This window comes from Rhinolophus sinicus, chromosome 16 (genome assembly GCF_057876585.1).
Source record: "Rhinolophus sinicus isolate RSI-liver-muscle chromosome 16, RSI-T2T, whole genome shotgun sequence".
Classification (NCBI taxonomy): domain Eukaryota; kingdom Metazoa; phylum Chordata; class Mammalia; order Chiroptera; family Rhinolophidae; genus Rhinolophus; species Rhinolophus sinicus.
In genome coordinates, this window is record NC_142516.1 from 89,236,791 (window position 1) to 89,263,425 (window position 26,635).

Sequence of the window (26,635 nt, forward strand, 5' to 3'; positions counted from 1 at the left end):
TTTTTGGGGGAACTGTACATACTGTTTGTGATATCTGCATATCAGTAACAAACTAAATTTTGGTACCAACATTTGTGATCGTGAAATCTCATACATTTATAAAGTTGCAAAGAAATATAAGTATATTGAAAATATATCCACAGGAAGAACATTCTCTTTTTTTTTTTATTTGAAGGCTAAGATATGTTATATATATATATATATATATTAAGATATATAAAAGACAGATATATTATCTTTTCATAGATTTGATGAAAGAAACATGTAGCCAGGTTTTGATACAACCTGAAACTTGTTCAGTAATTGCATAGTGTAATACAGCTATGTTGTTGAGTATTTTAAAAACCAAATTTCATTCCTTCAAATTGGCTTTTTTACTTTGGAAATTTGATAGTTTTTGAGTTGTAGTGTTTCTAAACCTTTTGAGAGTGTTTTATAAATTCCTGCTAAGGTAACCTTTTTTTGTAGCTATTTATATTCATTTTACTGAATGTCTAACATATTTTGCTCTAACCTACAGTATTGTGCACAGAAATACACTGTTTGGAGACATTTATGACTTGTCAAGGAAGTGAGATGTGTCTTGCACATTTAGGCCGTTGCATATCTTTAGAGTTGATATAAAGTTTTTCTGAAAAATGCCTGTATTATTAGCATCTTTAATATTGATTGATTAGCTATAAACCAGGTTGTCAGGGAAACAGTATCAAGTAAATAAGCTAGGGAAAAATAAGTGTGGAATGTTTTCGTGTTACTAAATTTGAAATGTCATACATTTAAAAAATTAGATAAATTTTATATATTTATTTTACATTTCCCACAGAAGCTGTCATCAGGTTAAAATCTTTACATAACTCAAATGTACATGTTGTAAAGATTACATTATCTTAACTTTCCAATATGCATAATATGCGCACCCACTGAGAGAATCCAAATTGTCCTTAGATTATATAGTGTGTGGAATAAAAAACCTTAAAGCTTATCTAATATGTGGAACAAGCGTTTTCCACTATCAGCTTTCTTCTTACCTCTCATGACCGTTTCTTTGCCACTGCCGGTCAGATGATTTAAAATCATTTATTACTGTTTATTTGGTTACTTTTCTTATCTAGCAAAGTAGTTGCTGAGCATCTCTGGTATGCAGTGTAAGCAAGAAACATGGTCCTTACCCATAAAGAACTTAATTGTAAGTTAATACGACGGATACAAAGAGTACATAAAAAGTTGTAAATTATGAAGCAGAGTTGCATATAATAAGTACCAGTAGTTCATATTTGTCTTTTTTCAAAGTGAATTGTGAGATGGTGCATAACAATCTAGGTGATTTTAAGGATGTGTGAAGTTATTAAGGATTGTAGGTAGTTTGAAATGCTATTATAATTATTAGGTTGTCATTAATATCAGAACTAAACTTGAAATATTTCTGATGTAGAGACCCCCCAGAAAGATTCTTACTGACTGACTGGCAGCTTTCTCAGAAGAAATCGAATGTGCCTTCAGATTTCTTAGTTAGGAATTAAAATTCTTATGGCATTTTATTCACCAGAGAACCATACTTATATTTGAGTCTGTACTCAACTCCCCTAAAGTCTAATCCATTTAATTTTCTCTCTACATTTTATTCAACGTGACACTTTATCCTAATGGTTTACTGGAGTTAATGTATCATCATGCAGTTGGAACTGCTGAGGCTGTAAATTGGCATATCCTATAAAGTTACATTGATGGAATGTGTCAGTAGATTTTTTTGGTGTATTACCAGTGTACATACCAACTGAAACATAGGATAGAACACTGGTTTTCAGGGAACCAGATAATTCTAACATTTCTTAGATCTTTAAATTTAGTTTAATTGCAGCTGTGTGGTGGAAGACGTAATTCCTAAAAATAAGACTGTCTTTCAACTACTGATAGTTGGAAAGATTATTTATTTATTTTTATTATACCTATAGTTGTATAATTGTATTTGAATCCCGCAAGTTAGGTAGGTGTTAACAATTATGTTCTATTTAAAAGAAAAAAACCTAATTCTTGATGTATTGTTTTTGGGGAAAGTTGAGGTAAGATTCGTCCTAGATTTCATCTCCACCCTTTCTCATTTCCATTGTGAGATGTGTTGTGGAAGTTTACTAAAGCTTTTTTTTATAGCTCTCCCAGGGGAATAAATTTTTGCGTAAAGTATAGATTTATGAGCAAGAACATTATTTAGGGATGAAGGAAATAATTCCTTCCTAGTGAAGTTGCTAGGTTCCTGGGGATTGGTTTCAGAAAGAGCAGTAGCATGTTGCCAGGGACTGCTAAAGATATGGTGTAGAGTTGTGAGTTTGAATGAAAACCTCAACTCCTGTTACGTGCTTTTGAGAAATTGAGTTCAGAGTGTCAGAAAATTGACCTACAGAATGGAATATGGAAGAAAACGAGTCAGTCTTTGTTACGAATTTTTAATGAGCAAGTATATGAGTACTTTAAAAGTGGAAAATATTTGAAGAAGATACCTAAGAATGCTGTCTTGCAGTATGAAGCCCAAACACTAGTGCAATTAACATGAGGCAGGGGTTTATCTTCCTGATGAAAAAATTTGAAGTGTAACCAGTTGTTCCCATTTGCAGAATTTCAGCATGTCGATAAAATTCAAAATGCTGTATTAATATTTTATCTGTGTTTGGTTGCAGTTCCTTTTAAAAATAGGTTTTGTCATGACATATTTCTACATAAAGTAAAAAAGCCTCTACTGTTGGGAGATGTTCAGTAACTATAAAGTCAAGAAGTTAATTGCAGTGAACTTATATATATACTGGCGGTGCCAAAAAAATGTATACACATGATTTACATTCATCTTTTGTTATCGGTATATATTGAGCACAGTAGTATCTCGGTTTTCGAACGTCTCCTTTGATGAACATTTCAGTTGAGGAATACCGTAAACCCGGAAGTAAATGCTTTGGTTTTCGAACACTCCTCAGAAGTCAAACATGTCACGCAGAGTGCAAGATCCTGAGGCTTAGCTGTTGGCTGTTTTTGAACGTTTCAGATCTCAAACGTTCTTCGAAACAATTTTAATACAGTTTTCTCCTTTCTTAAAATGTGTATACATTTTTGGGGCACCCTTTGTGTATATTGGAGGAAATGGACTCTCTTACAACCTAATGCAATTTACATGCTAGTATTTTTAGTCTTTACCTAAGTGCTAATTCCTGGCTGTTTGTTTAAACCGGTAGAATTTAGTCACCATTGTAAGGGACTATTTGGTTGGAAAACAAACTATAACAAATAATACTGATTTTTTAAAAACTCAAGCTTTTACAGTCTCATATATCCTAAAATAGTTGATTGTTGTCTCATTTGTTTTATATACTTATATTTTGGGGAATGAAAATTACACTAGTGTAGGTATTGCTCTGTTAAAGAGTAGATAATTGGATGTCCCATTCTCAAGGAAGGAAAATGGTTTTGCTAGTCTTCTATATAGATTGCATAAGTGTTGTTACATTTTTAATGTTTACTGAACTAAGATAGGACAGCTCTAAGTATAGATTGTTTTGCGTAGATGCGTTTAGCCCAGCACCTGCTGGTAACCAAGGTCCTCCTCCAATGATGGGTATGAATATGAACAACAGAGGAACTATACCTGGCCCACCAATGGGTCCTGGTCCTGCCTTGGGACCAGAAGGAGCTGCAAATATGGGAACTCCAATGATGCCAGATAATGGAGCAGTGGTAATGTATCACAAACATTATTTTGATTATATTTAATAATATATACTTTTGCCCCAAAGGTAACTTCACACTTAACATAATTTGGCATCATTTGTTTTGGCATGAAGATCAATATCCAATGAAGAAAAAGTAACTTTGTGAAGTTATATGTTGATCTATGAAAGGCGATTTTTAAGTATCCTGAGAGTTACGATTACCCACATCCATGGTATGCTTTGCACTTAAGTATGTAGCAAACACACATTAATTACAGTTCTTTTTTTTTTTTTTTTTTTTTACAGTGCTTTTAATTTGTGTCCACCTCTTATCAGCATTCAATGTAATGGTCAAGTATTTTATTATTGAGTTCTTTTCCTGTGTGCACTCCTTTATCTTTGGTGGGGGACAAAACCAATACTTAAGAAAAACAGTTTTTAGTAAACATTTCTAAGAGAAAGATCACTTATGATTAATTTCAGATAATTTTTTTTAACTAAAATAACTTACATTAAAGTTAAAAATTTTGAACTTACGTTGTAGAATTACTAATTACATTTTTGTTACTAAATTTAAAGTAGACGGTTTTAGTCTTATTTTGAGAGTGTGAAGATATCTTTGTGTGCGTTATTATGAAAGCATTTTTCAGTTGTAATTAATATACTGAATATCAGTAGCAAGACTGATACCTGTTTTCATTTCTTTCCAAGTCTATCACTGTTTAAATGAGGCTTTATATTTTCTCTCTTTTTTTTTTTTTTTTTAATGGTTGTTCTAAATACCATTTAGAAAAGGAAAATTGGTTGATACCGTTTTGAAACGGTGGTTTAGTTTTGGAATTGCCACAGAAATCTTTCGGTGCCATTGCTGCTAAGAAAGAAAAAACACTACAAGTTAAACTCAGACATTCCATCAGCTGTAAATCCTTCCTGATCTCAGAGATGTTAACAAGTGAATGTGCGTCTTAGAATTGATGGGTGCAGTAATTTACCATTTTAAAATTCATTTACTTTAAATGCAATCTTTAATGAATGTGGAAAAATTGGACATGGTAACAGTTTTGTTTAATGTGTGTTTGTACAGGGAGATAGAAGAGGTTGTGCCATCATATCTACTATGACCAGATGGCACGTAACATAAAGTGTACTTGTTTTCTTCAGTGGAGGCTTTATTTTATAGTAAAATGTCTGAAAGCTAGTGAAAACTTGTACCATTTTGGTTGAGTTTTTGTGTAGCAATATAATGAATAGTAGTAACTTAGAAGTAATATTAAGTGGCCCATTTTCCCAATCTCCCTCTGAAATTGTAAATTTTATTTAGGTATCATCTCTGGTCTTTTTCACACCGGTGTTTTACGATTGCCCATAGGGAGTTCTATTCAGCCTTTGAGATTAATATATGTGGTTATTAGTGTGAAGTTTTTCAAAGGATATGATTCAGATGTTTAATTGTGCTAGTAGTACATGTTAATAAATTGTTGGTTTTTAAAACAATCTATTTTCCCAATAATAGTCTTTCCAGGAAAACATCTCAAAAGATTTCAGAATGATAACTCTTTGTGTGTTTGTACTAGTACTTTCTATGTTAAAAGCATTAGTGTTGAAATATTTAGAGTGTTTACTTTCTTAATGTGATGCTGCTCCCCAGTTTTACCTCTGATTTTTTTAAAAAGTATTTTTATTATACAGCACAATTACATGCAATATAAACTTAAAAAAAATAAGATCAGAATAGTCTTGTAATACTGATTAGATTTAAGATGGCATTTACGTCATAAAATCAGTTCTTTTTAAATGAAATTGGGGCATAGCATTAGCAATATGTAACACTTCAGATGCTTTTTTTTTTTTTTTTTTAAACACAGTAACTAATTAAATTGCTCCTTTCTTCCTTCTATGTTGTGATCCTGATTCTGCTGGACTTTCTGCTGAACTTCATGACACCACCACTTGGGATTTTGCCAATTTTTCTTGTCACTTATATTTGGCGTGTTCCAAATGGACTTCACATTTTTTATGTGGTATTATACAGCACAATGATAGATTTCCGCAAGGACCACCTTCTCAGATGGGATCACCTATGGGTAGTAGGACAGGTTCTGAAACCCCTCAAACCCCAATGAGTGGTGTAGGTCCTGTTAGTGGTGGTCCTGGTGGTTTTGGTAGAGGAAGCCAAGGGGGCAACTTTGAAGGCCCTAATAAGCGTCGGAGATATTAAATATTCTTTCATTCCTGGCTATTTAGAGAGAAAAAATTCAGTGGTATGCCTTTACACTTTAACCTGTGACCTGGAAGAAATGGTTTTTTTTTGTTAATGTCTGTAGACTTTAAAGTTTTGTTTTTTTTTTGTAAAACTTGAGGGTTTTGTATTTTTCTTCATTCATGAGCTTTGTAGATTAGAATGGTAATGATGATGCTCATCATTGTGAATGTTAAAATGTGTTTGTGACCTTAGCTAAATCTAAGTATGCCATAGTACTGTGAATCTGTGTAGTTACTTAATCTCAATAAAGAAATCATTTTGGATAATTTAAAAATGTTATTAGTGGAATTCTCTTATAGTTTTAATAAACTTTGCTGTAACAGTAATACTTTGGTTGCTTTAACTAATCCCAGCCATTTAAAAATGAAAATAATTTTCTGCTTTTTAGTTTGTGCAAGTAGCACTGAAGACAGAAGCTTAGTGAAAGCTAATGTTAATAAGGGGTGATAGAATAGTACATTGGGGGGCATGGGAGTTTACATTTGTGTAAACCATTGATGTTCTGTGAAACCAAGAGTTGCTGTCTACATTTCATATAGATTCTGAATATTCAAATATTCCGAGAAGGAATATTAAGGATATCTGTCCTGTGCTGATTTTTCCAAATAAATCTTTTCAATCTTGAAAAAAAAACTGTTTGAAGGCAAATCTCTTTTGCTTATAAAATAATGTCTATTTTTAATCTCATCTGCCATTATTTGGTGTCGCTGTCTAGATCTTACCCTTTAAATTTTCTTTAAAATCAAACAGTACTGTTAGGTTGAATGTTAAGTGAGGATTGCTGTGTGATTTAGAAGAAATTAGGCATTTATTGAGAAGGTTGGTTTCTAGCAGTATTAAAGATGGGCCGAGTGTGCAATGTTGTAAATACTATCCTATAGTTGGTAAGTCTCTCCAGTAACTTGTCTGACAGGCTAGGTGTGTTTTACTCTGAGGAATACAGTTCAACAGGTAATTTTAAAAAAACAGGTCATTGGAATCATCTTCGATCCCTCTACTATCAGATGTGTATTTTAAAGTTTGAATTTTAATACCAAGGAAAAATTGATTTTATCACATTATAATTTTTATTCCAAAATGGAGTTCTTCCTGTATTTAAAATTTTGTGTGTTAGCCATGTTTAATTTAAAATTACATTTTAGGAATCATTTTTAAGCTAGACCACAAATCTAATGCAGCAGCCATTGATCATACTGGTTATTTCTCCCATAATACAGTGGTAATATATTATGCTTTTAGCATTTTTCTGAAGAATAACATGCTGTTTAAAAATGAACAGTGTGTAAATATCTCATTTTTGCATTGTTTCTGTTTTTTGCTGGAAAAGCATACTTTGGAAAGAAAGAAATTTGGTTAATTAAAAATCTTGCATAAAAGCAATTGGGGGTAAAGCGTAATTGAGATAACTTGTATCAATTAAATTTTTTATGTACTATTTCATATTCTTTTTTTTAGACAACAGTATGGATGGAATCATTTTCTAAAATTTGCAAAATTCACAGGCTTTGTTTTTGGCAATCTTGGAGATTGTAAAAGAAGAGTTAGAGACTATTCTCATAACATTTTCCATGAGTATGAGCTGCCGGGGTGGGATTTGTTTTAATTTGGACATAAATTTCAGTGTCGGGAGTTTTAACATTAGCTATAAATTTTAAGTAATACATATATTGCGCCTAAATATACCTTTCCCATCTACATTTTTATTCATATATAGCCTTCATTAGTTTTTAGCTTTGTATTTTGCTTCAAAGCTGAAATGAAATTGGGAGAAACTTTATCCTTTGTTGTTAATACCAAGGTATCTTTGGCCAAGGCTATGAAATTCTGTAAGATTCATTCAAGAATATTTGAAAGCCAGTGCACAAAGAGATGTCCTAATCTCCTGAACATTCTAGTGTCCGGCTCAACTCTGGCTCCAGGAACAGAGTTCTACACAGCCTTTTCCCTGCATCAAGAAAATCCTTGTTCCAGTACTTACAAGTCAGCTTCTGAGACAGTCAAGTGGAGCATCTGTGAACTCCTAGCTACCCAGTTTGGAGTGTCCTTGTAGTTAACCAACCCTGGCTGGTTCAGTCAGTATTTTTTCTTGTGAATTAGTATACTGAGGAAGATATTTGAATGTCATTTGCTTAGAAGTGGTAGATGTAAAAATAAAGAACTTAGCTTTTCTAAATAAGTGTACATTTGTCATATATGCTACCATAATTCTTTACATAAAAAGGTAATATGAAACAATTTTAGTATTATAATATCAATATTATGTTTTTTTGTGTGTCATGATTTGAAACACTGAGTTTAAAATATGCAGAATTTAGGTTTCATATGCTATTAATGTGTAATTAATACGTATAAAATAAAGGACTATTTTCCTAATTGTTTTATTTTAGCAGTGTATGTTGTCAGAATTTCCCTGGTTTTGTTTTTTTTGAAAATAAATGCATTAATTTTCTTCTTGACAGATCCAGTTTTCATTTAAAGAACTTTTGGCTCATTTGTATTTCCTAAAGCTCAATTTATTATTCTTCCTTGAGTTTTGGACTTTTCTATTTAAAATCAGTGTTGAGCGTTCATTGGAAGAGATTAAATATTTTTGAACTCTACCTTCATTATCAGTAATATTAGGGAAGAAATATCCATTTTAGTTGGAATCGTGATTTAATAGAAACGGAAATTATCAATAAGGACAGTAACTGAAACATTGGATCTTGTTTTTCAAATACTAATTGAAATTATACCTTAGTGTTTTATTCAGAAACATACTTATTTGAATATTTCAGTAATTTGGTATTTTAAAGCCTATAATCCTAAATATCAGTGTGAATATTGAATAGCCACTAATTAATAAATGGAAGTTAGGTTGAGAATTGCAACCTAGATTTTGAATGAGAAAAAGAAAATAACTGGTTGAAAGGAAATGTCTTGTGAAACAATGCAATCAAATGTATGTTTAAACCTTTTAAAAAGTTTGAAATTGAGTGTCTAATGGGACTAGTGAGAAATAAAAGTAACTTTTTTTTTTCAGTAATAGAGGAAATTTCTTGGGAAGTGCATTAGTATTTAAAAATTAGTTTCTGGTGGTGTGGTTAAAAGTTTTGTTACAATATCTAATAACATTAAAATATGTTCCTGAAATTTGAGAGGGTAGCGATGATATAAAAAGTCAGACTTCTTATCTTCCAAGAATGAGGTGGTGAACACCCACATACCTAACTCCTAGATTTAACATTTATAAATGTTTTCCTGTCAGATGGATGTTTACAGACATGGACTTAGGTTTGCAGTGCGGGGTTTGGGGTACGACATCAAAGTAAATCTCAAGCTTTACAGCCCAGTATGGGTTTATTTCATGTTGAACAGATCATGACTAAATAAATTGAGGGTAGTTTCCTACTTAACAAGAGCATTATTTCCTTTACAGCACCCTTCATTACTAAAATTCTTAAAAATAGGAAACCATTGCCATGTGCTCAACTTTCCATTTTGTTTTTACCAGATGTGTAAAATGAAGTGTGCGTAGCATACAGTTTCCCAGTTGAATGAGGTCAAATAATTTCTGGAATATCGTTCCAGGGAAATAGGAAAAATTGCACTATTTTCATAGTATCTGATCTTTAAAATCTGGATTTATGCAGTGTAATATTTTACCACCTCTTTTTTTTTTATATCAAAAGCACTACCCTCTCCATGTAGGAAAAACATTGAAAAATTTTTGTTTCCATGATTACTGAATAACAGTATTAATGATTGAAGTTTGAATCTTACAAGACTAGATATTTAAAGGCCCAATTAGAGTGCTGTGTTATTTTGGGAATATTATTTGACCGCTTATCTTTTTCTATAAAACCATGTTTAGATTACAGATATTTCTTGAGTTCTTTCTGATGGAAACTTCCTGTATTTTTATTTACCTGGCGGAATCAGCAGTCTGTTCAGTAAGAGACGCCTATATTTTCTTGATGGAGGATACTGCATTCCTTAAAGTAATTTAGCTAGAGTTAATTTCCATTAAAAATTGTTCTTCAAGTATATTGGTTTATGGCTTGAATTACTGTTATTGCTACCAACTCGTCTCTCTTCTACAACAGATGCTATATTTTCTTGACTATGTTTATTTAAAAATATTAAGCTAGCATTTCTGGTTAATGTGTCCCTCTGAGTTAAATATTAGAAGAAATGGTATTCAGTTCTGTTTTATAGAATATAGTCACCCAAATTCCATGTAAGGTATTTCTGTCTCAAAATTAAGACTCAAAATAGTAGTATTAGGTAGAATTAAGTAGTGTACTTAGTTTGAATACATGACTTTTTTTCTATTTAATTGTCCTTACTCTTTAAAAAGTATAGTTAATACGTAAAATGTTTTAGTTGATTACATACATGGGTCCTGCATTGTATCAGTAGTGGACCTTTCTTACATAAGCAAATGCGTCGTCCGTGGTGTTGAAGACTTTGGAATTTGATATTTATATCTAAGATTTGTTTCTAGCTCTGAAATTGTCATTACAGAATCAGCTTCACATTGTTATGATCTATTATACATCTCAGTTTAAGGTAGGAAATAAATGTATTTGAGTGTAGTATCAAACACTTCAATGAGTAGCCACAGTAATTCATTATGTTTTATAGACATAGTCTTCCTTGTTCTACCTTTTATGTAAAACGTCAACTAGCCAGATATTTGTGAATGGGCGTTAGATTTTTGCATCTGTTTTTGAAGAACTATGTAAATGTAATTCTATCATTATGAGTGTCCTACATTATTATTTTGTATGCTTATTGAAATTTGTTTTCTGCAAATTATTCATATTATCTCGTGAAAATAGAGGACATCTTATTTTAGTGTACATTTTGCCAGAATAATTGTAATTAATTTTTCCTCGGTATTTTCAGATTATTATGTAATGTAAATCTGTATCAATTGCTTGGATTTACAGATGTTGTCTGGTCTTTTTATGTAATGAGAAAAACTAAACAGTCTCACACATACCGATACCTGTAGTGATTATCCTGCAATAATTTTTGGTCTTTTTAGCATTAGAGGCAGTAGTGACTTGCTCATTGGTTAGTGTATAATGTTAATCCTTTGATTGGTTAAAATATTTACATGTTCATGGACTTGGTTAGGGTATTTTAAACATTAGGATCACTATGGAGCCAGCAGTTCAGCAAACTGAGCATAGTAACTGGAGTGATTGTGTACAAAGTGTTACTTTCTCAGTCACATAGAATCCATAGGAGAGCCATGTCATTCAGAACTTTACCATATGCATTTATTCGTTGCTTCAGTACGTACTGTCAGGGGTCCTGTTGTGTACTGGGCCCTTTCCCAGGCTGAGGTACACCGGTGAGAACACGAGACCCTTGCTCTAAAAAGACAGCCTTGGCCATCTCAACTCATTTCTTCTCACTTTGGTGAGCATCAGAATCACCTGGGGGCTCATTAACAGATTTCTGGGCTCAACCACGGAGTTCCCAGGGGATAGTGATGCTGGGTTTGGGGGCCCCATTTTGCTAATCTGTGTTCTAAAGTGTCCCTCAAAAGTGGCACAGAGCGTTTTTTATTTTTATTTTTTTTGTTGGTGGTGCCACGGTGGCTGTCCTGGTACAGTATGTTGTCTAGGATCCCTGGCCGATCATTGAGGAAGCCCGCAACAACCACCTCCCACCCTCCACACACTTCCTGCTACTGCCAACTGACGTATTGCCAAAGTCCAGTATTTTTGACTAGGCGATGTCATTGCCATTGAGCGCTAAGTATTATGCATAATTTGTGTTTATTATGCTTTTTTAAACTAGGATTTTGTGTTCACAAGCCTAGTTAATTCAGGTGAAGAGGTAATATAGAAAAGTATGTTTTGGTAAAGGTTTTTTAATTGAACCGATTTTCAGCTATCCATACCAGTATGAAAAACGAAACGATATAATAATCTGTTTTTGTATTAGTATATTTGAGCATGCTTAATGCCTGCAGGGTGAAGATGCTAGAAAACCCTTGGTCTTGGCTTACCTTCCTGGTAAATAGGATTAGGATGACATCATTTTGATGGATTAAAATGACTGTCTTACCTATTTTTGTTCTGAGCTTGTCTTTGCTTTTCTAGATTGAAGATGAAGATTTGATAAATGTATTTTCTAAGACGATGCATATATTTATTAATCATAATTTTCTTTGCAGCTTCAGTTTTTGGTAGTCACTTTAGAAAGTAATGCCCACCAAGGAGTTCAATAAATGGGAGTTAAGTAATTTTATGGTAAAAATGTATAGTCTGCTTTGTGAGACCTTAAAAAGACTGATGTTACCGTATGTGTGTGATTCAAAATCTATTTAAAATTATGCACTATATTAAACTGATTCATAATGACATCACATATTAACAAGTTTCTTCCAAAGAAAATTGTGACTATATAGTGCAAAAAACAAAAACAAAACAAAAAACCCCATGAAAACCCAGTCACCTTGTTTGCAGCCTTCTAAATATAGAGACTTGTTTCTAATTGTAATCCAAATGTCACCTGGGCACCTCTCTGTCCTCTGCCCAAAAACTGCCATAGCATAGTGTGCTCTTAGTTTCCCAGGAAATCTACCTGACCAAGTATTTTGTGTTTTTTTGTGAACTAGAAATGGGTTTGGCTTTGGGAGGAGATGTTACCTGATCAAGGAAGTCATCTACCCTTTTATCTTTTAACATTGCATCAACCCACCCCTCCCTTTCTTTTCATTTTCTTTATCCACTGCAAATTTTAATTGCCTATTAGTCATTGTTTTACGTGCCATATTGAAAATCATATATGTGTGTGTGTGTGTGTGTGTGTGTGTGTGTGTGTGTGTATATATATATATATACATACACACGGGTGTGTATGTATGTATGTGTGTGTGTGTGTGTGTATATATATATATATAATGTTTCCAGTCTTCATGTGGCTTCTATCTTTAGTATAGGACTTCTGTTCAGCTAATCTTCAGATGGTTCTCCAGGTTGACTGCCCTATAATTTAGTCCTCATGGGAGGAGGCGAGCACAGTGTTTACCTATACCGCCATCTTTACCAGAGCTCCCCCTCCCTCATTTTTAAAATGAGGAGTCAAATCCTTTACTTCTTGGAAGCCCAGGACTTTAGAGACTTGGCTTCTACCCTAAGGTGGCTTATTAACCTATTTTCCACCTGAGGAATTCTCATGCATGCTAATGAGAGTAAAACTATTCCATCTATCTACTAAAAAATTTATGTGGATAGATTTCTTGATACATTTGTTTTTTTCTGTTAAGGTATTCCTAATTTTCTTCAACCAAGAAATTATTTTAATTCCTGTGACTAATGAGTTACATCTCTGCAGAAGTGAGTCCTTAACTTTAATTTGTATGCACACAAATGCAGAAAAAGACAAATTTTAAAACAGGAAACTGTCTTGGGTTTCTGTGTTTCCCAATCTATACATTACTGGTTTTCTCATTCAGATTGTGATTTCCCTTACTCCCTGCTGCGCCCCCCCCCACCCCCCCATATTAAACAGCCCTACTTTTACCCTACTAGAAAGACATAAAAGTTGTAGATTTACATGTGAAATATTGCTACTATTTAGATTTATGCATGATGATTGATTTGGAAAATTAAGACCTTGGTTTTTTGGTTTTGTTTTGTTTCTTAGCTCTGTATTGTGCTACATTGATTTTTACCTGGAGCCATTAAGTCTTTTAAAATATTAGGGGAAGATCAGAAGTTTTTGGAAAATGACATGCTCCTAATTTTGGAGGTGGGAAGTACAAAATAGAAAATACATATTCAGATTCTTAATTTCTGCCTTGCACTGTGCTTATATTTTAGGAAGAGTAAGTATAATCTACATCCTAGTATTTGTGCTACAAGTGTTAGAGGTAAGGTAAACTAAGGGATAGTGGTTCATATTATGATTTATACCTATGAAGGAATGACGTATTCCTACTAGGTTCATTGAAACTACAGATCTCATAATTTGAATTATTTCTCAATTACTTGAACAATATGGAAGAAAATTACCTGTCACAACCACTTTCTAGTCATTTTTTTACAGGTTGTAAGTGTGACATCCGTGTTAATAATCGAGCACTCTTAGAACAAAGCTGGTTTCACTGACAGTTTCTTGGAGTCTGGGCACTACAGAAGCAGCTGTGCCCAAAGGAGATCAACCCTCAGCTCCCATGACATTTGTGCTCTGGAGCAGAGGGACAGTGGAGTGGCAAACAGAGTTGAAATAACTCACGGTAGAGAAAATGGCAACCCCTATTTCAGATAAAGGGACTAGAAAGTGCCTGTCTCAGGAGATGAAGGGACAGCATCCTGTTTGACTTAGTCTGTGCTAGCAAAGCAAAGTGATGAAGTGAGTGGCTGCCGTCCGTGTGCTGTTGGAGCGGTGCTGTCCAGTGCAGGTGCCTCGATGGCTGTGGAGTCTGGAACGAGACCAGTGAGACCCACTAAAATTCAGTTATCAGGACAGTGTTAAGCGTATTTGGAACAACGTGGGGTGTGCATCCACTTCTGTGTCTGAATTTAATGAACTCTAAATACGCATAAGTATTGAAGACAATGTACCACTTGAATTAGATGGTAAAATATGCACAGAACTGCAAAGACTTTAGTGTGAAGAAATGAATAAATTATCCCAATTTTTTATATGTTTGCATGTTGAAATAATATTTTGGGTATATTGGGTTAAATAAAATACACTATTAAGCTAATTTTATCTGCTCTCTTTTTCCACTTTAGCATCTAAGAAATTTAAAACTTATTATGTTGTATTTTTGTTCTGGGCAGTGCTGGTCTAGACTATAACTCAGATTTTTATCTTTTCCTTGATTGTAATCCCAGTTTCATCACGTGATCGAATTATGTAATTTATTTTCACTTTTTGAAATGAACAATTGGAGGTTGAACCTTTAAGTACATACCATTATGTATCAGGGCGAGGTTAATTTCCTATGGCATAATTAATTACTTGGTGTTTTGTGCGGAAGCGTAAGAATGATGTTTGAGCACCCAGTTCTCAGGAAATAAGTTGTACACATTAAAGTTACATTTTATTCCTTTCACTTCTGTTGCTTTTTCATTATGTTTGTTATCTACTTGATACTCTGTCCATAAAATATTTAAGCAAATAACGTAGGTCCTGAAAAATGGAGTCATTCAAGATTTCTTTTAAAACCTTTGAAGTTTTCGTTCATTTATTTGTTTACTTCATTCCTTCCAGGATGTCAGCTTTAAGAGGCGGGATCTTATGATCTAATGATTTATTCTCATTTCCTAGCAGGTCCTTATTAAATGTTTGTTTAGTGAATGAATTACAGTTACTGTACAACAGACGGTATTTACTAATTAGAATACAAAAATGAACAAAATGTGATCCTTGCCCTCTTGGGATTTGATTTTAATGGGTGTATGTAGAGCTGGAAGCAAACTCTTAGACCACTTGATAGTCATGAAGGGAATTGCAAAATTCTGACAACCTAGACGCAAATATCCACCTATGTTGGGAAGACTTCACTAAGATAACTTCTGAGCAGTTCTTAAAGGTAAGGACTTGACAGTTGTTGGTTTCTTTTGTAGGGAGAGGGTAGGCAGGGTTGAGGGATGTGAGATGGTGTGTTCAGAAGGGCTCTTAAGAAAGTCCCTGAGCAGAGACCCTGAGCAGTTCACAAGGCGCTGTCTAGGGGAAGGGAGGTAAGAGTGAGAAGGCAAGAGTTAAAGTGTAAATAAAATTGTGGTTGATCTAATTAAGGAGTTTTGATCTTTACCTTTTAGGTGACTGGGAGGACAGTTAAGTACAGAAGTGACTGGATCAGAAACAGACCTCATAGGTCATTGACCCCTGACCTCCTCCCCCCTCCATGATAATTTAAAAGGATCTTAAGTGTCAGGTTTGCTCCGATTCCAGATAGGAGCCATTTAGAAGTAGTGTGAATTTAACAGACTGGTGTGTTGGTGGGAGAAAGGGAGACGCAGAGCTATCTGGGAGTTTCTGGTTTGAGTGATGGAGTGATGACGAATGACACCATTAACTGAGTCTCGGAAGGTAAGTGTGTTCAGGATTGGGAGTGGGGGGGTGGAGCTGCCTGAGGGTGAGGAAGACAATCCATTGGATTTAAATTGTTTTGTTTTGTTTTGGTGGTTGGTTGGGATTTTGAAAACTAGAAAACCTGTCTGCCTGGTTAATAGGTTCTCCCGTCTTACTGAAGGTGACACCAGGGCCCTTCTCACCTGTCCTGCGTGTACTTTTGCTCTTGAGTTGACTCGCCACATAATATCTGTTCCATCCTTTTAAACTGTGAATTAGATCATGGTCGTTCTCCATCAAATGCAGTAGCTTTCCGTCTGAATTAAAACCCAGCTGTGTTGTAGGCACAGGGCTTTATTTGATCTCTCAGTGGACGTTTCCAGCCGCCTCTACCTTCCACCCTTTGTTCACTGAACACGAAGGGGCTTCCTCTCTCCGTAGGTATTTTTATAGGTCTCCTAAGAAGGGCTTTTCCCAGTAGGTGTGACATCACCTCGTCACTCCTGTCACTTTGTCGGTATTTACTTTGTATGGTATTTACTTGCTTATGCCTGTGTTTTATTCCTGTTTATAGACTTACCCAGTATCATAGCACAACGTTTGACCCTCAGTATTTCATGAACCAGTTTGAAGGAACATCCAAAAGAAAAATACGGAGTCATGGTACAGATTTAAGAGTAGAGTTTTCACTACCAGTCAAAGTGAGCAGATTGAGAATCACAGATGGCTTATTCATTCAACAGTTACTGAGCTTTTTTGTCTCAGCATGTGCGTATAGTAGTGAAGAAAATGGAATTGCTCTCCACCTTTGAGCTTGAAGTCTGGTGGGTGGCAGGAGAAATCACGGAAAGAAATGATAAATTCTGACAGCTCCACCTTTGTATTGGAGGGCCAGAGCAAGAAGAGCAGGTAGAGAAGGAGCAGCCCAGTTTTTCATAGGATTTGGGATAATGTGTACTTCTACATATGTTTGGATAGAAATGTGTGTAAAAAGTATTCAGAGAAAGAAGAATGTGGAAAGGGAGCATTATAATTTGGGATGATGGTTGGGAGACCACACCTTTCTCAGAGGTTGGAGAGTGGACAGATGGTGGTTTGGAAGAAAAGTTCTTAACGATTGGAACAGCACTCAGGCTCTGAAAACTTTAAAGCTAAAAACCACAGTGTATGCTTTGTGTGTCGGCTATACAAGACAGTGTGTGGTGTTGGTGAAACCCCATGCAAGGAGAGCAGAGAAATGGGAGTGAGTTTAAAAGGCCTGAAGTGGACGAATCCTCGTCCTAGTTCTCTCCAGGAAAGTATTTTTTTTTTTGAGTGTAAAATGAAGGCTATTCATTTTAAAAGTCTACATGTGTATTTTCTTCTTGCATCTTACATTGGTGTATGTTGAAGAGGATGTTAAGAGCAGCAAAAAGGCCAGTTGGCAGCCAAGAGCAACTTATCAGGAAGTACTCAGAAGGGTCTCCCATTAAAAGACAGCAGCCTCTGCTCAGTCGTGGCTGTCCACGCACACTTCATGTGGTTTTCACATGCACCTCCAGAGACACTGAAGGTCTCAGTAACTCAATAATTAAGTGAGCTTGAACAATGACAAAGTGGTTAAGATATCCAACAGAAATAATTCATTAAAACCTGTATGTTACGGCACACCTAATACTCTCGAGGCCTTGGTAAATAAGTTGGGTGTTGTACCAAAAGAGTGAAAAACTATTTTGTATGAATACTGGGAGGAGAAAAAGCATATAATACCTAGTTTGAAGAAAAAAGTTTCTCTGACTTCATCTTTTGTGTCAGTAGTTCCTATTTAAGAGTGGGTAATTATTCTCCTCCAAGGGGTTCTTAAAGGTGACTGGTGCCCTCCACCCCATCCTGATTTCACTTATTCCTTATGGACGCCCTGGAGAATGTGTTTCTCCAGGGCCCATCAGCTCCAAGTTGTCCTTCACTCTAGTTGTGGAGGGCACAGCTCAGCTCCAAGTCTAGTTGCCGTTTTCAATCTATAGTTGCTGGGTGCGCAGCCCACCATTTATTTTTAGCATCTTATTTTTTTTATTTTTTTTTTTAGGACTTTATTGGGGAATAGTGTGTACTTCCAGGACTTTTTTCCAAGTCAAGTTGTTACTTCAGTCTTAGTTGTGGAGGGTGCCGTTCAGCTCCAGGTCCAGTTGCCGTTGCTAGTCGCAGGGAGCACAGCGCACCATCCCTTGCGGGAGTCTAACCAGCAACCTTGTGGTTGAGAGGACGTACTCCAACAAATAGCCATCCGGGAGCTCAGCGGCAGCTCAGCTCAAGGTGCTGTGTTAAATCCCAGTTGCAGGGGGCACTGCCCACCATCCCTTGTGGGAGTCGAGGAGTTGAACCGGCAACCTTGTGGTTGAGAGCCCAATGAATGGCCCATGTGGGAATCGAACCGGCAGCCTTCGGAGTTAGGAGCATGGAGCTCTAACCGCCTGAGCCACCGGGCCGGCCCAGCCCACCATCTATTTTTATTAATGCTCAATTGGATGGGTTATAGGGGTTTTTAAACATTACCTGTGCAATAGGCATTGCTTGCTTTTCAGGACTGCCTTTAAAATGATGATTTGAAATGTTTCTAAGACATTAACATTTTTTAGTTACATAGTAGACATTAAGTTTTTGCAATTTAGTTTTTGTCTTTCATTTATTTGGTAAGTATATTGTAAGTATCATAGGCTATGTATTTTTTAGTAAATGGAAATTAATATGTGCAAGTTAGGAAGAATGGGAATGCCACCAAGTCTGTGGACTTGCAGGAAACAGTGTACTGTTTTGCCATTTCTTCTCTTTCGACCACAGAGCTGATGAAAAGTTGGGAGATAAATGTATATATAGTGATGTTTGGAAAGGACTTAATTTTGTAGTTTACATTATGGTGCAATTTTGGTTAAGCAACGTGTTACCATCTAACTTCTAACTTTTGGAGGACAAATGGAATCAAGTCAAGTTGCCCAAAGAAAGTTCTAATGTAATGTTTTCTATATAGCTAATACATAGTATGGGAAATATATATTTGAAATACATTTACTTGAACTATTAAGTTTCCTATCTTTGTATTAATAATAGGATGGAAAGAGAATTGGTTTTTAAGACCATTAATTAGCTGTTTGAACTCTTTTGTATAAGTTTTTCATAAATTTATACCCAGCATTGAATGCCTTTACCATTCATTTTAATTTTATTTTAATTTCCCATACTCTTCATCCTGTCTTTATTTGGCTGACCTCCCTCTGGAGGCCTGCTTTTTCCTGCTCCAGTCTCAGCTGTGGCAGCCTAGAACAGTAGCAAAACCAAACCCCTTAGGACTCCTGTGTTCTTGGCTGGATTCTCTTTGAATGAATACTTGAGACTTCATTTTGACAGTTAACTATAGTTTTTCCTGTTTGCCTTTTATTTTTTTTAATTAATTTATTTTTTAATTGTATTGGGGAATATTGCAGAACAGTGTGTTTCTTCAGGGTGCAGCTCAGCTCCAAGTCCAGTTGCCATTTTCAATCTTTAGTTGCCAGGGGTGCAGCCCACCATCCCACGTGGGAATTGAACTGGCAACCTTGTTGAGATCTTGTGCTCCAACCCACTGAGCCATCCAGCTACCCCCGTTTGCCTTTTAATAGTTAATTTTTTTGTGTAGTGTGTAAATGTGTATGTGCACACTCATGCGCAATAGCATGGGTGCTAGTACTACAACGAGTTTTGCTATTTTTAAAAAAAGCTTTATTACATCATTAAAAGTAACAGGTATTAAAATAACTAGTTTAATGTACATGTTTTGCTGTACATTACCAAGTGATACTTGGATATATACTAAACACTGTATTTGGTTAATAAAACAAATTTTTAAAAATGTATAGGGCCCGAGAATAAATTGTAACTGCTGATGTTATGTTTGGAAATAGCATAGGTTAATATACTTGAAGTGGTCATAGGTTATGAATGACTAAGTCTGTAGTAGGTATGGGTGACAGGGAGTGTCAGCTCTGTTCAGCAAGGGTTTGCTTCATTTAAGACTAAGGCAGCCAGTGTGGGGTAGATGCAAGGTCCTTTTGTTAAAAAATTCCATACTCAGTGGTAGAGGTTAGAATATAGCACAGTAATTATAATACAATGCAGAGAAGGCCTAAGGGAAAACAAAAGGATGGTCAGCACATTTTAATAGTCAGTTGGAGACTTGCACTGCATTTGCATGAATTAGGAGGCAGGCAGAAGAAAGGAAGAATTCAAGAAAGTACATGGGAATACAAAGTAAGTGTTGGGATCCTGTTATTAATAAAGAAGGCATTTTGCTGTGATTGCCTTGTTAGAGAGCACGTGTGGTCAGTCATCTAGTACCCATCTATGGTTTCCAGGCGGGAATTCCCACCCGTTCTGAGGAATTTTTTTTCGTTTTCCCGTTCCCAAATCCCGAGAAAAGTTGGTCGGAAAATTGGGAAAATCAACTCCTTGAACCCAGTAATATCCACAATAGGAAACGTACTACTCATAATGTATCTCTTAGACATTTTTCCTATTTATCACTAGGGTTTCTGGGCGGGAATTCCCGCCCGTTCTTGGGAATTTTTTTCGCTTTTCCATTCTCCAATCCTGAGAAAAGTTGGTCAGGAAATTAGGAAAATCCGCTACTTGAAACCAGATAGTTGGTAGTATTGGCAGTCACTTTGTGGAGGGGATTCGTCAGAGAACAGAAAACAGTTTATATCTCGGGATTCGGGAACGGGAAAGCAAAAAGAATTGCTGAGAACGGGCGGGAATTGCCGCGTGGAAACCCTACCCATGAGCCATTAAAAAACATGCTGTGTACTTTGCAGTACGGTGCTGGCTGTCCTTGGGTGACTCCACACATGAAGTCGGTTGTCCAGAAGTGAGGGTTACAGGGACTATGGAGAAAAACAGCACAAGGTAAACTAATTGGGAAGGATTAGTGTATGGTGAGCAAATGTTTTTGCTCAGGGGTGGGGTGGGTCAGAGGCACATTTAGAACAAAAGGGTCAGAATTGAGAGGACCCCAGGATTTGGCAAGGTGGAAATGCCCGAGTATCACCTTCAGGATGAGTTCAAGCTTGTTTTGGGAGCAGGTGTAATCAGAGAGGGCCCATTTCGAACAAAGCTGGGAGCTGATCAGTGCACGAAGCTGGTGGTTACCCAACATGAGACTGGGAAAGGTACCAGGTCTTACTGCGTAGTGAGGAGCCAGTAGGAGTTTTTTGGCAAGGGGGCGATGGTAGTCAGTTTTGTGTTTCAGGAAGGTTAGCTAGATTGTGGGAGGGACGCATTGGTAACTCACACTGCAGGCATGCAGTTGAGACATTGGAGTAGGATTGGAGAGGAAAAGTAGCGATCAGGACGTACCGATTAATTATGAAAGTGTCGGGATTTGGTGGTAAAGTGGATGTGGGGGAGGTTATGTGGAAGAAGGAAGGCAAGGATGGTGGGTATTTAATGAAATGACTACTTTTGACGCCACCAACTTCCAAGAATAGCTAGGGCAGCAAGGTCAGGATGGAGGGCTTCAGATCCTTGGGATGTGTTTACTCTAAAATCGTGATGCTTAGGGAAAGTTCTTAGCTCAAGAATTTCGATTGTCATTAGTAGGCAACAATTGATAAATGAAAGTATGAGATGTAAATAGTACACCAGTGCAAAATTGATGTAGGTTAGGGGGCCGAGACATTTCTCAAACACCGATAGATGGCGCTGTGTAGGCGGACCTGGAAGGGCCTGGTGGACAGTCGCCTGCTGGAACACATCTAAGCCCTTTGCTCCCTCAGCAGAGCAGTGCAGCCACAGTCAGCCGTTAGAGAAGCATAGGTGCTGAAGAAGTGGGCCTGTGCTGAAGCGGACTCATTTTTTTCTTGCCCGGCCAATGACCAGTATGGAGAAATGTGGAAACCAGAAGTGGACTAACCTCACTATTCTTATTCCTCAAACTTAGTCACCTTAAAAGGCCCTATTTTGTAGCTATCATTCAAATCCTTTGAGAGCTAGAAATATATCACACCCTGTGCTTTAGAAAGCATTAACATATAATAAAAGTCAACTACCTTCAAATGCTATTGCATAAACTAGATACAGTTTTGAATTCTTTGAATAATACACATCTGGTACAAAAACATGGAAATACAAAATGGTACGTAGTGAAAGTAAATTTCTCCTTGCGTCTACCAGTGCACCCACCTCTCTTTAGGAGCACCATGTGACTGATTTCTTGTTTGTCCTCCCAGAAGTTTCTGTGGATCACAGGAATGTGCAATTTGATACATGTGCAAGTACACTGTACATAGTGTTTTACCACTTGTTTCCTCACAGTATTCTATTTGGGAGATTGTTTCAAATAAATGTGTATGAGAGAGAGTCCTAATTCTTTTTGCACCAATTGGTGGGCTCTGTTAGGTGTGTACCATATCTTTTTTGGTTGATGTTTGTTTCCTTTAAAAAGAGTCCTTTAAATACTCTAGTATCTTTGGATGTGTTATGGAGCAGTATGTGAATATATAGTGCAGAATTTCTACTTATTGCTGGGTCACTGGGTGTGTATATTTTAAAAGTTTCTTCGGTGCTGCCTATCCTAATTAGGGGCAATGAGAACTTTATTCCTTGCAATTCCCAACCCAATGCATAAAATCAGTAAAGATGAGCTGTAGATAACAGGTTGTTGCATGTAACAGTAAAAGTTTAGGAATTGAAATTACATGATTGAACTTGGGAGAGCTTTGAAGTCCAAAGTTTCCAGTGAGAATTCCAGGAATTAGAGACCTGAAGTTTTGTGCTTTAAATATTAGATACATTAAGTAGATGTGTATTTTATTAAATTATTAATATCTGTTAATATGTTTAGGTGTTTGACCTGATAAATATTAACAATTTGCCTCAGGTATTTCACTGAGTTTCATAATGGCTTAGTTTATTTTGTGATAGAAGAGGGCATTAGACTCAAATTCAGAAATCTTTCATTAAAAAAAATTCTACACTTCTCCAGCAGTGGGAAATGGGCATTATTAACATTGCTGTGCCCGAATTAGCTACTTTGAATTTTATTCCTATACTATCAAGAATAGAAAGACCCACAAAGCCTTTCTTCTAGAAGAATTCCTATCTTTGGTGTTCATATTACAATTTCTCAAGATTATTTGGAAATACTGGAGGGGGGAGTTAAACACTGGTCCCCCCTTGTTGACAGGGGATATGTTCCAAGATCCCCAGTGGATGCCTACAGCTGTGAATAGTACCAAACTTTGTATATAGGGTATGTATATTCCTATAATAAAGTTTAGTGTATAAGTTAGGCACAGTAAGAGGTTAACAACAATAGTAACAGAACAATTATAAAACCTGTAATAAAAGTTATGTGAGCGAGGTCTCGGTATCTTATTGTACTGTACTCACCTTTCCACTTACAGGAAGCACTTTATGGCTTCCCTTTGGCATATCTGAATTACCTAAATCACTACTTCTGTGCTTTGGGGCAATTATGAAGTAAAATACAGGTGACTTGAACGCAAATACTGTGGTGCTGTGACAATTGACCTGCTAACCGACAGGTGACTAACAGGCGGGGAGTGCCTACAGCATGGACAGAGGGTCGGAACAGATGGCATGGGATTTCATCACGCTCCTCAGAATGGTGCACAATTTAAAACTTATGAATTGTTCTTATGGAATTTTCCATTTAATATTTTCGGGCCACGGTTAACTGGGCAACAGATTTGGAAGCGAAACCTCAGATAGAGGGGTTCTGTACTTCATTTACAAATCGAAAAAGAATGGAGGCTCTAAGCTATATGTTAGATTACCTTTCTCTAGAAATAATAAACACTTGTTTTCATTCCCAAAGAATTGTGGTTTATTTTTCAGTGAATTACTACATAAATTTGAAGACTTCATAGCAAAAATGATTTTTTTTCATTAAAAATTTTGTGTCTTAGGATAGTAACTTTAAACGGTTGTGTATACATATATACCCAAGTACTTCAGTGAGTGCAGTTTCCTATTTGAAAACGGAAAGCTTGGTTGGGGTCATTTATTCCTTTGTGAGAGATTGTCTCCCCATTGTGATAGAGAAGATTGTTTTGTTTTCATCATGTGTTGTAGTTACAGACATAGAGATACTCTGAGCACATACTATGGCAGTACTAGGGAATGTTCTACACACTGGGGATACAGCTGGGAAAATATAGAGGGTGCCAACAAAATATATACATTTTAAGAAAGGAAAACTAAAATTGTAATACTCGATATACACCGATAACAAACGATGAATACAAGTCACATTTGACTTCTGCTGTTACAAGAGGTGCTCAAAGTGGTTACTATGAGCGTCCAGACACTTCTGATTATGGTGAATTACTGCTTGAGCAACGTTGTCCACTTGTACACATTTTTTTGGCACCCCCAGTGTATATGTGGGTTGGCGAAACCTGTCCATTTCAGGATGGTCAGGGAAGGCTTCTCTAAGGAGACATTTGCGCTGATACCTGATCCAAAGGAAGGGACTTGCAATGTTGGAGGTGTTGAGGTGAGCACAGTTCAATGTGAAGGGAATACGTTTAAAGCAGGAAAGAGGGAAATGTCTGTTGTAGCTGGTATTGAGTGAAGGAAGTAAGGCTGTTTCAGGAGCTCTAATTGATTCCACCCTGTATGAAATTTGAGCACCACAGGTAGCTGTTTGTGTACTCTTAAGTCCGTCTTTTATCTGTGCTTTATACCTTCCCCTACTTGCACCTCCAATTAATTTCGTGCCTGTTGGGGACGATATTGCCGGAGGAGAGGATGTGGACCACGTGGGCGGTCGTGAATAGTTCAGACTTTTCTGGATGAAATGAGCAGTCTCGGAAAGGGTTTGGCCACATGGCAATGTGATCTAGTTTTGTTTTAGAAAAGAGTTTTAACTACTCGTGGAGACCGAGGAGAGCCAGAATAGAAGCAGGCAACAAACTGGGCCAGTAAGGTAATGGTGTGGACTGCAAAGACTTGATAATATAGGTGAGGAAGAGGGGAGAGACTGAATGGGTGTGGCAGTAATGGTCCTGAGTAAAGTATGTGACACAGGGTGTCCTGTGCAACCCACTGAATGGTGGGAAGGAAATAGCCCTTGGGGATTGAGAACCTCCAGTCTGATTTTTAACCTTGATATCATTTTGTTTCCTATTTTTTGGTATTTTGAATATAATTAGATGGTCATATACACACAAAAAATCCCCCAATAATTTAGAATTGTTAAAACTCCAGATTTATTTCAACTTTTAATTTTGTCTCAGGAATGTGCACCCACCCCTGTATTTTGTGCCTTCCATCCACTCCAGACTTTTTCCTGGGGAATCTGTTCAACAGCCTGCCTGGTCTTGTTCTGCAGAAGGAGTAGTGATTATGCATTAGTATGTGAGCATTTTCAGTGACATTCTGATTGTTAGAACTCCATCTCTCTCCAGTCCTTGGACCCTCCGTGAGATCTGTGCGGCAGAGACTCTCATTCTCGTGGTTACTGCATTTTTGTTGAATCAGTGAACAGGCGATTCTTCCAGTGTCACACTGGAGTTTAAATCAGTCAAAATGAGATGTCTTTATACCACACAGTTTAGTCTCAAAGTTGAGTGTAATCGATGCAAAAATATTGGAATATTTTAAGCCTTGATGGTGACTGAAAATGGGAAAAGTGTAGGTGTTGTAAAAAGGGCTGCAGGGAGCACTAAGGTTCACATATTTAGGAGACCCCATCGTGCCTCGCCAAGGGAGGCCTGACATCCTCTCTGGCTCTGATGACAGTACAGAGTCTTGTCCTGAGCTTTTGATGATGGGGTTTGTTCATTTACAGATGCTGTGGAGGCACAGAAAGTTTGAGAAGTGAGATATATGGCGATTCTATGTTATTTTATGCCTTTTTTTCTGTTTTCTGTTCATCTGGTTTGTACAGTCCAAGTCTCTCGCAACTCAGTGGTAATCAATAAGAAAATTTTGTGCTTTTTAAAACGTGACAAAGTTTTCTTTTTAACTCTCCCTTTTTTAAAAAAATATGTTGGCATCTTGTGTTCAGGACAAAGCATTAAAACACGTAACCACGTTGATGTTTCGTGTAAGTACAGTGTGGGGATCCACTTCTAATGAAAAGTACGGTCCCCTGAGAGGACTTACTGCATGAAGCAGCAATAAAGGAGGGTCCCCGACTGGCCTTATCATCTTGCCTCGTCACTGATTGAGTTTAGCACCTGTTTCCCACCCTAGTTTAAAATAGATTTAAATCGATGACAGCGCCGATTATACTTGTTGATTGTTTGAGTAATTTCTCCCTGGTAAAACATTGTGATATATTCACTGCTTATAAATCCAGTAATGGATTCTGCAAGAAATAATTTTCCTAGGAATTTGATTTCCATGGTATCTTCAAAGTAAGTAATAGTAAGTACCATTTTTAAGAGATTTTAAGTACATGTTGAAAAATAAACTTGAGTATCGTTTGACAGTCGTTCCCAGTGCCTTTTCATTATATAGAACATAGTTGATATATTACATAACTAACGGAGCTTTGATGTGGCAGTAATTTCCTTGGATACTGAACTTTTACAAAAATAGTGGAGACTGTACAGGTGATTTCATAAAAACCGTCTGCTCTCGAGTTAAAATTGTTCCTGTGGTCCAACTTGTT

At 36.4% G+C, this 26,635-nt stretch overlaps 1 protein-coding gene across 1 annotated transcript in view; it reads left to right on the forward strand.

Moving 5' to 3' along the window:
* Positions 1-8,413, forward strand: part of PSPC1 (paraspeckle component 1) — a 61,247-nt gene extending 52,834 nt beyond the window's left edge. The window contains exons 8-9 of the mRNA XM_019749595.3: positions 3,548-3,717; positions 5,725-8,413. Coding sequence (XP_019605154.1) covers positions 3,548-3,717; positions 5,725-5,910 — 356 coding nt within the window. The 3' untranslated portion in view covers positions 5,911-8,413. The remainder of the gene's footprint in view (positions 1-3,547; positions 3,718-5,724) is intronic.
* Positions 8,414-26,635: the final 18,222 nt, after the last annotated feature.